At 37.9% G+C, this 12,501-nt stretch overlaps 1 protein-coding gene across 5 annotated transcripts; it reads right to left on the bottom strand.

Moving 5' to 3' along the window:
- Nucleotides 1–4,544: 4,544 nt before the first annotated feature.
- LOC105055724 (uncharacterized) lies at nucleotides 4,545–12,501 on the bottom strand. Of its 5 annotated transcripts, none has more exons than XM_010937674.4 (10): nucleotides 12,273–12,501; nucleotides 11,922–12,090; nucleotides 10,690–10,876; nucleotides 10,062–10,388; nucleotides 9,715–9,925; nucleotides 7,587–7,733; nucleotides 7,383–7,507; nucleotides 6,557–6,761; nucleotides 5,313–5,563; nucleotides 4,545–4,878 (listed from the first exon to the last, which is right to left on the bottom strand). In XM_010937674.4, exons 3-10 carry the CDS (start codon nucleotides 10,797–10,799, stop codon nucleotides 4,710–4,712), a joined length of 1,545 nt encoding a protein of 514 aa, XP_010935976.1. In that variant the 5' UTR covers nucleotides 10,800–10,876; nucleotides 11,922–12,090; nucleotides 12,273–12,501; the 3' UTR covers nucleotides 4,545–4,709. The 5 variants fall into 5 exon arrangements, with proteins under 5 accessions (XP_010935976.1, XP_029123587.1, XP_029123586.1 ...); XM_029267754.2 differs by having other exon boundaries at nucleotides 7,383–7,504; XM_029267753.2 differs by having other exon boundaries at nucleotides 12,000–12,090.

Here is a 12,501-nt window from a genome sequence, read left to right as displayed (position 1 = left end):
TCAAATGACATGTGCCTCCGGCGGTGTGGCAGGGAGCCTCGGACTTGAAAGAGTCCAGACTCTTTATGGCCTATCTTTCCACAAGACTGACCACCACCATCATCATCATAGAAGATGGAATGCTAATTTGGGGTATGAACGATTTGAAGGAGTGGTTACCGAATGATTTGTTGCACACTTCAGGGTAGACATCAAAAGCTATGGTTCACTCCAAATCAAGACCAGCATTTAAAGCATCATGATTTAATGTTATCATTCTTGAGCATCAATAGCAAACATTGGTTACCTAAGACTGTTCGGGTTACTCAATTCGGTGAAGTAAATCGACGTCATCCCTTATCTTGAGATCAGCCTTTGTTTGGATTCAGCAATTTGGATGACTAAGGGTGCAAAAGAGCAGGATGAACCTGGATCCTACTGGTTGGGACCCAAAAAAAAACCGAAAAATCTGGACTCTCTCTCTCTCTCTCATAATCTTACAGAAGGGTTCGGGTTTAGCAGAAACCGTTCGTACTTGAATCGGACTAAACCGAGCTACAAAGGCTGATATATCTGAAGAGTTGAGATTAACACCCATCCAACAAAAATATAGTTTACCATGAGCCAAAATTGGACCAATCATGGAAGTTCAAATGGTGATTCTCAACTGGAAACTAGCTCATCATTTCAATACAAGCCAGGATTAAGTGGCAGCTTTTAATTAAACGAAGGTGTGACTGATGAGCAGCTAAAGCATTCGATCCATTTTGCACTTTAGGTTGGGGAAGGGCCTCCAAATAAAGGCACAATATGAAAGCTTTTTCTTGGTTGGGCGGTTGCTGAAGATATCTGCTGTTCGGACTTGTGACATAACCCAATGCATAAAAGATGATGAGGGAGATCTGGCATGCTTTTCCAAAGACAATGTAAAGCAGCGCATCCTACTCTAGGGGCTGCTGTGAAATCCCAGACTTGTCTCCACGATGGGGTGTATGTGAGCCCCCACGCTCAACCAGCTGGCTAAATAATGCGACGAGAAAAGTTGTACATAATGGCTGCTTCTGGTTCGGGAAAAAGAAAATCGTATTCCCATCGGAATAGTTATTCCATCAGTTATTCTTACCTTTTTTTGTTTGGCTAAAAAGAGGCTGGAACAAATCAGGGCTTTATGCTAGATACCTGTCTTAGTAGCCTTCCCTGGGAGTAGTTATTCTTGGGATAAGCAGGATGGACTGGAATTACCATTCCTTCCCATTTTTCCGATGCTGTTTGGCAGGCATAAGGCTTGGGCTCAGAATAAGTCTAGTGCCTGCTTTATTCCCGCGGCAGATGCGGCATGTATCATGACAGAAGGCATGGAGATTTGCGATTTTTATTCAAGATAATGAAAGTGTATTGTTCCGGTCCGAGAGTGCTGGTGTCCTGGGGCGTCGGAGATAACCAATCGGAGAATCCTTTTATTGCCCGTACCGCCATGGCATGGCTTAAATCATGCTCCTCGGACTCCCAAGCCAGTATCCTGTTGGGAAAGGGAAAACAATGTGATCTTGGGTACTTTTGGCTCTCCCAAGAAATCTCAAAGGTTCATTCTTTTTCTAATGGAATATCAAGTCACGTCTTGAGGTGACTAGGAACTGTAATTGATAATCGAGCAAGAAATAACCTTGATAGACTGTAAGTGAAGGATGAGTTAACAACCATGCTCTGTTCTCGCATAATGGTGCTCGAAGGTTCAACAGAGCTCTGCTTCTTCTCTCTCTCTCTCTCTCTCTCTCTCTCTCTCAGTAAATAAATTATATTTCTGTTTTATGAACTAAGTCCGGTTTTTTAAAAGATTTTTAAAATACATAAAGTTAAAATTTAATTCTTAAATTATCAATATTATTTTAATATTATCTTTAGACATGATTTTAACAGCTTCTTCTCACTGAAAATTCGATGTAACAACCACCGATATTTTTGTAATGTTTATATGATATTAAAATTTTAAATAATTATTGAAGTGGCAAAAAAAATAAACTTTTCTTTCTCTCCAATCCTATTTTCCCTTCTTTTTCTCTAGTTATCTTACAATTTCTCTTCTTCCTTCTTTCTTTCTAAAAAAAATTATTATTTAAAGATATGAGGATTAAAATGGAAGGAGAAGACAGTAACACTAACATCAGCTCAGCGAGAGATGTAAGAAGAAGGCAATGGAAGATGACCAAAAAAAAAAAAAGAATCAAGCAAAGAAGAAGGATAGAGCCATGAAGGAAAAGAAAGCTTTTGTTCTCTTCTTTTTCTATTGGGATTTTAGGGATGAGAAATAGAGAAATGAAAAAATGAGAGATTTGAGAAGGGAGTGGATGGGAAGAGTTCAATAAAATAGAGTGATGAGAAATAAAGAAAAAAAAAAGATCATAAAGGAGAAAAAGAATGGGACCATGGAGAGAAGAAGCTTTCCTTCTTTTTCCATTGAAATTTTAGAGATGAGGAGAAGAGAAGAAGCAGATGAGATTTCTGAAGAGGCAACTGATAGGGAGAAAAAAATAGACATGAGATGAGAAATTCAGGAAAGAAGATGAAATTAAAAATTTGAGCCACATCAACAATATTTTTTATAAATATTTTAAGCCATGTCGACGTCCGATTGAACTACATGAGTAAATTTCAGAAATTATCATATCAGATTTCTAATGAGAGAAAATAGTTAGAATTATATTTTAAAAAAAAAATTAAATCAGTTTAGATAGTTTAGAATTAAATTTTAATTTTTTATAATTTAAACATAATTGAAGAAAATCTGACTTAACTCACATGTCAGGAATATTTGTTTATTATTTTTTTAAAGATCAGAGTCATTCAGCAACAGTAATGGTCTATTATGGTCAGAAAAGAAAGCAGGACCGCGGAGCCTTTTGCAGAAGAGGCTGATTGATGAGATAGCGAGGATATTGTTTTATTTTACGACAATGATAAGGAATTATACTTTTAGTTTTTTTAAAGTTCATTTCCAGAGGGAAGCATTAGTATTACCAGCCAACATGCCGAATGTCGTGCTTTCCTGTGCATGCTGTAGGCTATCTACTATAATATCATTACTTGTTTTACTCCCTTCAGCCGCAGATAGTGCCACCATCACCCCATCCAACCAATTTCACGGCCAAAAGAAAATACACCTCCAACCTGCATGACTCCTCGGTGGGTAAACATCCCCTATAAGAGAGCCCTAAGGTTGGATAGCACTAGATGTCGAGCGAAGGCTCCAGATGGCCGGCCTCGTATAGCAAAGAGCGAAGTCAGGCGTAACACCATCAATTGGTAGGTCTCTCTCTCTATATATCTGGTGCGAATGTCACCCTGTGAATTTGAATCCTAGACCAGTGCCAACCATCATGAAGAAGTGCCAACCAACACTGCTCAGGCACTCTTTTTTACATGTTTTCCATGGACAAAGTTATTTTCAGCTTCATGAATTAGACCTCCCCCCAATTTCATCATCTAGTAGGATTCTGCAACAGTTCCTCTTTTAATTTTTAGATTACGCAAAATGGGATTTCATCCATGGTTGCCATTCACAGCCGCTTCCCAGTTGCCATACAGAGATCGTATCAGCCAAGACAAGAGGGCAAGATCCACGCAGGATTTTATATTCCAGTACGATAAAAGGGGCAACATGACAGACATCTTGCTATACAAATATTCAAGGGACCTATCGCTATATCTCACGGACTCACCTTGGATTCCAATAAATCATCAAATCTTATCTTCTGTTGCACAAATTTGATTGTTAGGAGAGAAAAAGGCTTTTTCCTTTGTATGATGGAAGCTGATCTTGGAAAGGCGTTCTCTGGGCAAGGGGCTGGGTTGCAAACAGGCAGCCAGCAGAAAGCATAATTAAAATAATAGCTGTGGTTGTATACCAATGACTCGGCCTTTTTTCTTTTTTTTTTTTTTGGTTTTCCGGAGGGCCACCTAATATGCTTATATAACTTTCTGGAGACTAAATAAAGCTTGGAATGGCAAGCAAAGCTAATAAATTAGCAACTTCAAACTCATTTCATGGAAGAGCCTCTTTCAATTGTTCACTTTCTCTCATATTGTAGTAATGCAAATTTATTTGTTTTCAGAACCTGAGTGCTGATAAATGTTAAACCGCACCTCTTTCACATGCAGTAAAGGTTCTCATACAGACTTTGGCTTTTTTCGAGAAAAAGTAAAGGTTCTCATACTTGAAACTCGGTTTATGGTTGTGGACTTGTGGTTAGCTCTGACAACAAACATCAAGCCTCACTCGTCTTCAGCCTGAAGCTCTGGACTGAATCTTACCCCAATCACAATCAGTTTCACCTAAAATTTCTCAGGCCAACTAAATAACTAAACATGCAATGAGAAAAGGCCAAACCAAAGTCTAGCATACGTTGAACAGATATCAGAAGAATTTGCAGCACCAAACTGCGGTGAACTATCAATTTCTTGGAAAGTTACAATCCTTCCAGAAGATGAACAAATAGAAGAGGTTGTTGCAGTAAAAAGTTAAAATTAAAAAAAAAAAAAAAGAAAAACGTTTATCAATCAAAAAATGCTTGCCCAAAAAAATTCATTTGCTTCTGAAATTTTTATATTTTGTAGGTAATAGAAGAAAACTTTAACTTTTCCAAATGTCATGCATCATTTTTTCCCCATAGTTTCAGGAAAAAAAAGATGTCGATAAATGGTGACAACTAACCGAAAACTGAAACAAAGACATCTTACCTCCAGCCCAAGGACTGCCTAATCCCATTAAAAATGAGTCCTAAAGATCTTCCAATCATACACATTAGGAAGAAAGAGACAGCACCCCTGATCTTGGTAAAAACAGCACTAGCAAAAGGCATTGTGATATCTAAGAGCTCCAGATACAAGCTAAAGTAGTACCTCCTGCAAGAACATCAAAACCTTGTGTCATATAATTGTCCTAATATTTCTGAACAAGACTGGTTTAGCTTAGCAAAAGATACCCACTTATATAAATCAGTTCCATAGGAATTAATAATTTTTAAAATTAAGACCAATCAGTCACAAGTTGTCAGGTGATTTAGGCCCTTAGACAGGCCATAAGTAAATAATCACCCATCGGTACCCCATTATCGCAATGGTCAAAGATGGATCTTAGTAATATGGAAGGTAACCATGCCCCACCATTTGGCTTGGATCTTGAGATGAAATACCCTTAGGTAGATTCTGAAAAACACAGGTAAATGCCAATTCAATTGAAAAGGCACGCTGAAAATTTTGGTCTGAATGATAAGTTCACATGACCTTATCATGTATGCAAAACATTCGATAAGAACTGCACTAGTAGATAACAGTACCAGCCGGTCAAGGCTCTCAACTCCTTGGTTCGTTTGACAAGCAAGGAAATGAGGTTGATCTGGACATGATGCAATGAGGACGATCTTGTTGACTTGCTGAAAGCAAACTTCTTCCACCAAATAATCTTTTCGTTTCGACTCTCAACTGAGTCCTCTAGCTGTTTCCTGCTGAAGACAAATAACTCAAATCGGTCCTCATACATTGTGACAACTGACTTGAAGTTTTGCTGAAGCCACTGGTTCAATACCACCTGTAGATCAAGATGAGAGATCAGTCAGTGAATATCAAACTAAAAGATGCATCGACCTAAAGAATGTGCAAGTTTCCTGCTAACCTGTTTGCAACATCCATGAAATCATGCATATGTCCAGATGTCCTATTATGTACATGGTAAAAGCTACCACAATTGTGACAGGCCAAACAAAAGAGACCAACTATACCATAAAGCAACAAGCCAGTAAACATTTCGCACCATCAACAAAGTAACAAATTAGGACCACCAATATCCTGTATACGACAAAACGAGAAATAACACTCAAGCAGATTGCTATGCTGCACTGATCAGCGATAGGTCACCTCCTCAGGCTGTTGCTTCTTTCTTTCTTTTGCCTCTAAGTTTGGCATGTGCAAACAACTAAAACTACAAAAAGAGACCGTAAAAATAAGGGGAAAAAACAAAGACTAACTATAGGTGAGTTAGAACAATTCATTTTGGCAAATAAATCAATTAAATCACCAGTCTTATAAGAGAATATTAATCTGTTTTGCTCCAGATGAATACTTTGGTTTAGTGTACAAGCTGACACAAGTTAATCCTACTTCCACTCTTTCTACCAGGTAGTAGAGATGATGAACCTCGTCGGAATAACTACTATGAATTTTTTATGTTCTTTTTTCTCTCTTCATCCATAAAGGAAGTCAGCTACCTATAATGCTTGCAAATAGATTATGTGATTAATCATTGCGTATATTTTGCAGTATTCTTTGCAGTATATATTGCAGTCTATACATCAGCAATGTATATATATTGGCAACAAGTTTCCAAATGATTAGATCTGGATAAGTCACCATGTACATCATTGATGATGCACAAGCACAGAATGAATCTTACCAAAGACATGCATGGAAATGTCACAAATCTATAAGACTTAAAATCCAGGATTAAAGTTGTTATACGTTGGTTCAACTTCAACAACTAAAATGATGGCAAAATTTGCTAAGAAAGCAATGTTTGTCACCTTACCTCATTTCTTAGTCTTTGAAGCGATCTGGTGGACAGTGAACACAATGTTAAGCCCAAGCCGTTAATCTCATTGGACATATCACTGTCAATAGAAATAAGCTCAAGATAAATGCTTGCAATTTCATCTGCTAACAGAATCACCAGATCTTCTAGAATGTCAACTCCATGTCGAGTCAGAAGTTTATTGTCATAACAGCATCCATTTCTGGTCCCAGAAGATGGAAAATATTAGTTTCATCTTAGTGTACACTTCACATGCAGATATATTTCCAAATGGCATAATTATGCATGAAATCTAACATGCAGATATTTTCTATGTAAGAAGAATCCAAATTTAATATTCACTGATTTAACAACAACTTAGCATAGATTTGCATAACAGATACATACAAGTTAATTGATCGGTGAGAAGAATAAAGCAATAGGGATATTGAATTTTATAGACATGTATTACAAAAATGATAAAACTTTTCATTCTTTGATTGCAGCACATGTTCATTTTAAGCAATCAGCAGAAACCTAGAAAAAAGGTATTTAAGTTATTAATAATAATTCCGTGGTAATATTTCTTTAATAGTAGGTAAAATTTTAAAGTATATTAAATCACCCAAAGTGATGTCAAAGGTTAACATTATTACATAAATTCACTGACTGACATTTTTTCAGATCTTGATAGCTGATTCAGAAATTACAACATCCTAAACAATGAGTTTACATATCTGGACTTGTGAGGCACTAGTAATATTAGGACATTGAAATATGCTGATTCTACGTCATGCATACTTCTGATATTTAGCAGTAAGAAATGCAGAGGTGTTCATGATACCTGAGAGAACCAAATCTAAGGAAGAACAGCAAGTCTGCATAGAGTTCAGCCTTCCCAGATCTACTAATATTCTGTAAGATTCTATCATCTCCATTTAACTTCCCGAGCATTCTATCAGTAAGCTTCTGAACAGGAATGCACATGTCAACAAGTCAGTTGAAACTTACAAGACAAATAACAAACATTCTGAAAGTTCACTGGTACCATTTCAGGTTGTCCAATTTCCAGGGTCAGTTCCTCCTCAAGCCATTTTATGTAGATGGGCTGGGTTGCTCCTTTTATGACTTCCAAGGCAACCAGCAGCCAGATATCCCGGCTAACAGACTCTTGGGTTTGTGAGATATGACCGACCTGAATAAAATCATGGCATCTTCAGGAAGATGGCAAATGTTTATGCGACATTGAGAAAATTGATGCTTCTAGAGAAAAAGAATAATACATAATTAGTTTGTTGTAAATTGTAATCCTTGAGGCTATGGAACTATTTAGGCATTCACAAACATTGGCAAATCAATGGAGGACAACCTAAAACATAATGATTTTCACGATGCAACATTGCAACCTTTACAATTTTTTTTGACTATTTCGTAGATTAAGAAGCAGTTCGGAATAACCTGATTGCAAAAACCCAAATACGATTCTATGAACAAAATTTGAAACTGGACAGACCAATAATTCATTATGACAGATATAGACAAATATCCTTTTAGACACCTCTATAATGTATTAATTGTCAGAAAATAAATTTATTGCTGGTTAAATCCTTGAGCTTCTGAAACAAATGGATAACTTCCCAGTCATAAATGTTATCATAAAAGCATGCAGAACAGCAGTTAGGGCTTAGCAGTCATATATAATTCAAGTCTTAAGAGATAATCATAGTATCCAATACATATGGAAGAGAATGAAGCCTAACTCCAATATTTTTTGTTGGCTGCAACAAGGAATGACAGCAAAGAACTCAAATTAATAAACAAAGAGGCATATAAGCTTATATTATCTTATCTTCAAGAAGGCAAATATGTATCAATTTCTGTTCTTCTATTGCCAGGGTTATCTGCAGTGATGATCCTCCACAAAATGGTCATCTAGAAAAATATGAAGAATCTTGAGTTCTAAAGCAAAAGGAAGTTATGATCAGACTCATTGCAATTGATGATCTACTATGCCTAAAGAAGGATTGATGATCATCAAAAAAATTGTTTTTTTACAGAAGTTCAGTTTCTTTGTTGTAGTTGAAGAAGAGGACAGGAGATTGCTCAAGTAGTTTGTCATGACTCTATCCACTTTGGGGGATGACTTCTAGGAGTTAGCTACTTGCTTGCTTTATGTATCACAGATAAATTGGAAGGAAATTATAATCAACAGCAACCAGTGAGAGCTTATCCAACTTGATCTAAGCTACCAATTTGTTAAGACTTTCCAACCCCTACTTGCTAGGGGGTTGAAATTGTTGATTCATAAACAATCCACTTGATAAAGCAGCAAAGATGCCTAGTTCTTTGTGGCATTGCCAGATGGTTCTTGGCCAGAGAGATCCTAAAACGAGGTTGACACAAACAAATAAAGATAACTCTAATGTAGATGAGGATGAAGATTGTTGTTTTGAGAAGGATCAGTTGGAAGAAGATATAATTGAGTGGTTGTCTGAACAAAATTAATTTGCAAATTGAAAAATAAACACCTAGTTCTTTGTGGCATTGGGGATGGGTATTCATCAGAGCGAGATCCCAGGAAGAGAGTGTCATAAGCTGATCAGTACTGAAATGATGCCCTTGGAATCGGCAAAAAAAAAAAAAACAAGCACACCCAAATGTTGTTTTTGTGATGCAAGTTGACAAATAAACACTTAATTCTTTATGGCAATGGGGATGGTATTAGTTGACGAGACATCCCAGGAAGAGGGTGTCACAAGCAGATCAATACTGACATGATGCCCCTGGAATTGGCAAGAAAAAAAATCCACCCAACGGTTGTTTTCAAATGCATTGGTTGGAAAGTCATACAATTGAGTGCATCCCCGAAAAAGCTTAGTGCGTATTTATAAACACATTCTCTTTACACATTACTTCTTCCACCTGGTCCTTGACAAAAAGGTTGGATATACTCTCCTCAAGAGTCCAGGAACCCACTGCTTTTTTTAGAGGAGCAGATGGGGGGTGATCCAAAACATTTTGAGAGGCAGAAAAGTTATTCCTCTACCAGTCGAGCTTATTGGCTCAGCTCAATTCCTTTAGAGCATAAAACACCAGCCATAATATAGGAGTATGCAGCTCTACAGGAGTATGCAATGCAATCAATTATATCAAAGGAAACTAAAGACAATGCCTGCCTCTTTTTGAAGTTGTTGTAACGTAACCCAAAGCAACCGTAGTCTAGGACCTTCATCAACAGCGAAGATATTCAAGGAATGCATTTTGCTTTCATTTTCATGTTCAGCAGCTCTGTTCTCCATCCTTCCATCATTTTCAATAGCAGTCAAAGCATCCATAAGTTTCTCTTTTACTTCAATCCAAGGACCATTCATGTTGGACTCCGTAGACCTGCCAAAGAAACACGATGCGTCTATATAGCCTACAAAAGGATAAGCTCATTTACGAGCACAGAGTATTTATTTTGAGAAATGTGATGAAAATGCCACCTAATACACTTACAAAATTTTGACTGGCCTACTCTTACCTACCATAATTGGTTGATCTTGCAGCATCATGATGTTGACTCGTAGTGTTATTTTTCACACCAATATAAGCCCTACTGCGGGGTATTGCCCCAGCCAAATGTGCAAAGACTATACTGACCATTAGAAGCATTTGGTCAACAACAGACATCCAATTTGATGGTACTGCACTCTCAGGATCTGTCAAAGACCCAAAGCAACAGCATTTAAAGAAACTCTCCTTCATGCACTGGCTTCCTTCCAATGCTATGCGAAAAGAAGCACCATTCACAAGAACTTTTGGTGGTTTAAATTGAGAAACAAGATTACTTTTCATAAATAAGTAATTCCTGTACAAGGGGGAAAGGTCATTAATCCATCCAAGCAATCATATCACTAAAATGTGAAATGACTAAGGAAAGTGCTTCCAATTTCTCAAATTCCCTGGAAATATGTATTATCAGATTGCAAATGGTTTTCTCATAAAGGCTGCACTTATATGCCTGATGCATAAATGTCATATATACATGGCAGAACATCCCAACTACAAAAGAGGCAAGAGAAACAAGAAAAATGCCCTTCTACCGTGCACATCCATGGAAACAAACATGCATGAAGAGAAAGTAAAAAAATAAATGACAGGAAACTTGCCTCTGTGGTATCCTTGCATAAGCTTTTTTAGGCACGAAGAGAATACTTTTGGACCGAATCCCCTCCATTTGCAGATGGGCACGCAATGGTATAACAGCACAATCCGCCATTTAAAATTCAAATGTTTTACTCAAAGCATGTCACCACATCATTAAAGGGCAAATTGAACCCGACACCAAATCATTTTCTGCATTGTATGGAATGAAGTCAGCTACAGCTTAAATAAATCCAGAAAACTAAAATTGGAATCAAGTTCCATTTAACATGTCAACTTACACGTCAAAGCATATCAAAGCAATTATAGTTTCTTGGGAGGGTTGAATATTCCCCACCCCTAACCAACCCCCCTCTCCCCCCCCCCCCCCCCGCCCCCACAAAAAAAAAAAAAAAAAAAAAGAAGCTCCGATATCATGTTACTCAGAAGTAGATCAACAGAAATTATCCACCCTAATTGTTTCAAAGAATGGTTCGGTATTTAGCTATTGAGAATGATGTTTCACTCAGTAATGAAGAGCATCATGATTTACTTGACAATTTTAGGGCCTCAAATGAACCAGTTGCTCAAGCTGCAATTTTAGGTTGTCTTATGAATGATCCAAGCCTGAAAAGTTGCCAGCTTAGCTTAACAGGCTCATTGACAAGGGAATATTGATAAGTGGGTCTTGTGTTGATGTTGTAAATTGCATGGGTTTTCTGATGTATCGTAATGATTTTTTTTTCTTTTTTTTTTATTGGTCTAAGTGGTAGGTTGTATTCTTTCAAAAAAAAAAAAAAAAAAAATCTTGAATACGTTTGTAATCGATTAGGTGTCTCAAGGTTGGGTTCATTCTCCGCTTGCTCCTAAACCAGGCTTGTCCAAGACTAAGCCCAAGATTGTATGCCTTCTTACCCAAGCGATCCAAGCCAAGATCGAACAACACATTGCTTGGTTCAGGCCAGACCATTTGCAGCCTTAAAAAATTCTTGAACTGAAAAACAAAATAACCACAGAGGCAACATGCTTCTTAACAATACAGGAGATATACAAATTATACTGTAAACAAGGTTAGTTCGCAATCCCTGGTACACTCTCTGTAATGCAATTCCTAAACCTCTACCCGCGGTCATCATCCTGGTTACAGATAGCTGAATCATTTGAACAATATCCACGGCCGTATTCAAAGCGATGCACATAAAATTTTTAAGCGCAAAAACAGAACCAAATAGAAACTAAAATTACATCAGAAGAGAACCTTAATTTCCTAGCTTGCTCGTCCAGCCATTGCTGATAATCTCGAAATCAAGAAACCAATTAATCAAGAAAATCTTACACTCAACTAGCCACGATGCCAGCTTGAGCGTGTTCATTCATCGTAAACCAAGCCAATCCACGCTTGACGCGATCCAGCGAAACAGAAAACCCTGAAACAGTACAATGCGAATGAAGATTAAAATCCAAGAGAACGTGAAAGGGCAAAAACCAAGATTTCCCGGATGAGCGCTGATTCGAGAAATAGAAACCCTAGATTTCTCGGAGGAGATACTGCAAAGAAATCTTTACGGTTAGGGTTGCGAAGAGAAGGTGAATGGAGGTTCGTTCTTACCTCGCTGGGAAACCTCCGCCTACAGGGGCTGTCCTCCCACCGTCCCCGACGGACGACGGGGGAAGAACTTAAAAAACGCCGTGGTGGCCAAGCTCTCTGCAGGGTTCGGACGAGGGGCGGGCGGCTCCTGAGCCCGATGAGATCTGGACCGTCCGATTGATGGATCCGTCAGCGTTATCCCGACAGGCTTGTTTCTGTGGCCAGCCGGTTCTACGATGGAAGCCGTGAG

The sequence above is a fragment of the Elaeis guineensis genome, chromosome 12, assembly GCF_000442705.2.
Source record: "Elaeis guineensis isolate ETL-2024a chromosome 12, EG11, whole genome shotgun sequence".
In the NCBI taxonomy this organism is placed as follows: Eukaryota; Viridiplantae; Streptophyta; class Magnoliopsida; order Arecales; family Arecaceae; genus Elaeis; species Elaeis guineensis.
Note: the sequence above shows the minus strand (reverse complement) of the source record. Positions and strands in the feature narration are given on the sequence as shown.